This window comes from Coregonus lavaretus, assembly GCF_964263955.1.
Source record: "Coregonus lavaretus genome assembly, contig: HAP1_SCAFFOLD_4335, whole genome shotgun sequence".
Taxonomy (NCBI): Eukaryota; Metazoa; Chordata; class Actinopteri; order Salmoniformes; family Salmonidae; genus Coregonus; species Coregonus lavaretus.
In genome coordinates, this window is record NW_028163228.1 from 50,001 (window position 1) to 50,339 (window position 339).

Here is a 339-nt window from a genome sequence, read left to right on the forward strand (position 1 = left end):
AAGACAACGGTTCTACAAGCAAGCAACGATGTATTTAACGGTAGCTAGCCTATCTAAATGCTAAGCTCAGGGACTCTTGTCCTACTAACCTGAAAACATGTTCTGTACTCCAGATCTTCATATTTCCGTTATCTTTGGCCTTCTCCTTATAGGAGAATGTCCGGCCCTTGCGTCCAAAATATCCGTTCGTTACAGGCCCATTCTCTACGGGGAAATATCTTCAGTGCCCATCATTGTATGAGGGATCCGGTCCTTAGACTCAAGTAGAAACGATCACCAATAAAGGGACTTCAGGCCTTGGCGTTTCGTTACGAATCAACTAGGCCTATGCGTAGGCTA

The 339-nt window shown here is 45.1% G+C and overlaps 1 protein-coding gene across 1 annotated transcript in view; it reads right to left on the reverse strand.

Annotated features, from left to right (window-relative positions):
* prelid3a (PRELI domain containing 3A) overlaps positions 1–121 on the reverse strand; it is a gene marked incomplete at both ends in the record, with an annotated part of 11,446 nt that extends 11,325 nt beyond the window's left edge. The window contains one exon of the mRNA XM_084193179.1: positions 90–121. Within this exon, the coding sequence (XP_084049305.1) occupies positions 90–121 (32 nt within the window). The remainder of the gene's footprint in view (positions 1–89) is intronic.
* Positions 122–339: the final 218 nt, after the last annotated feature.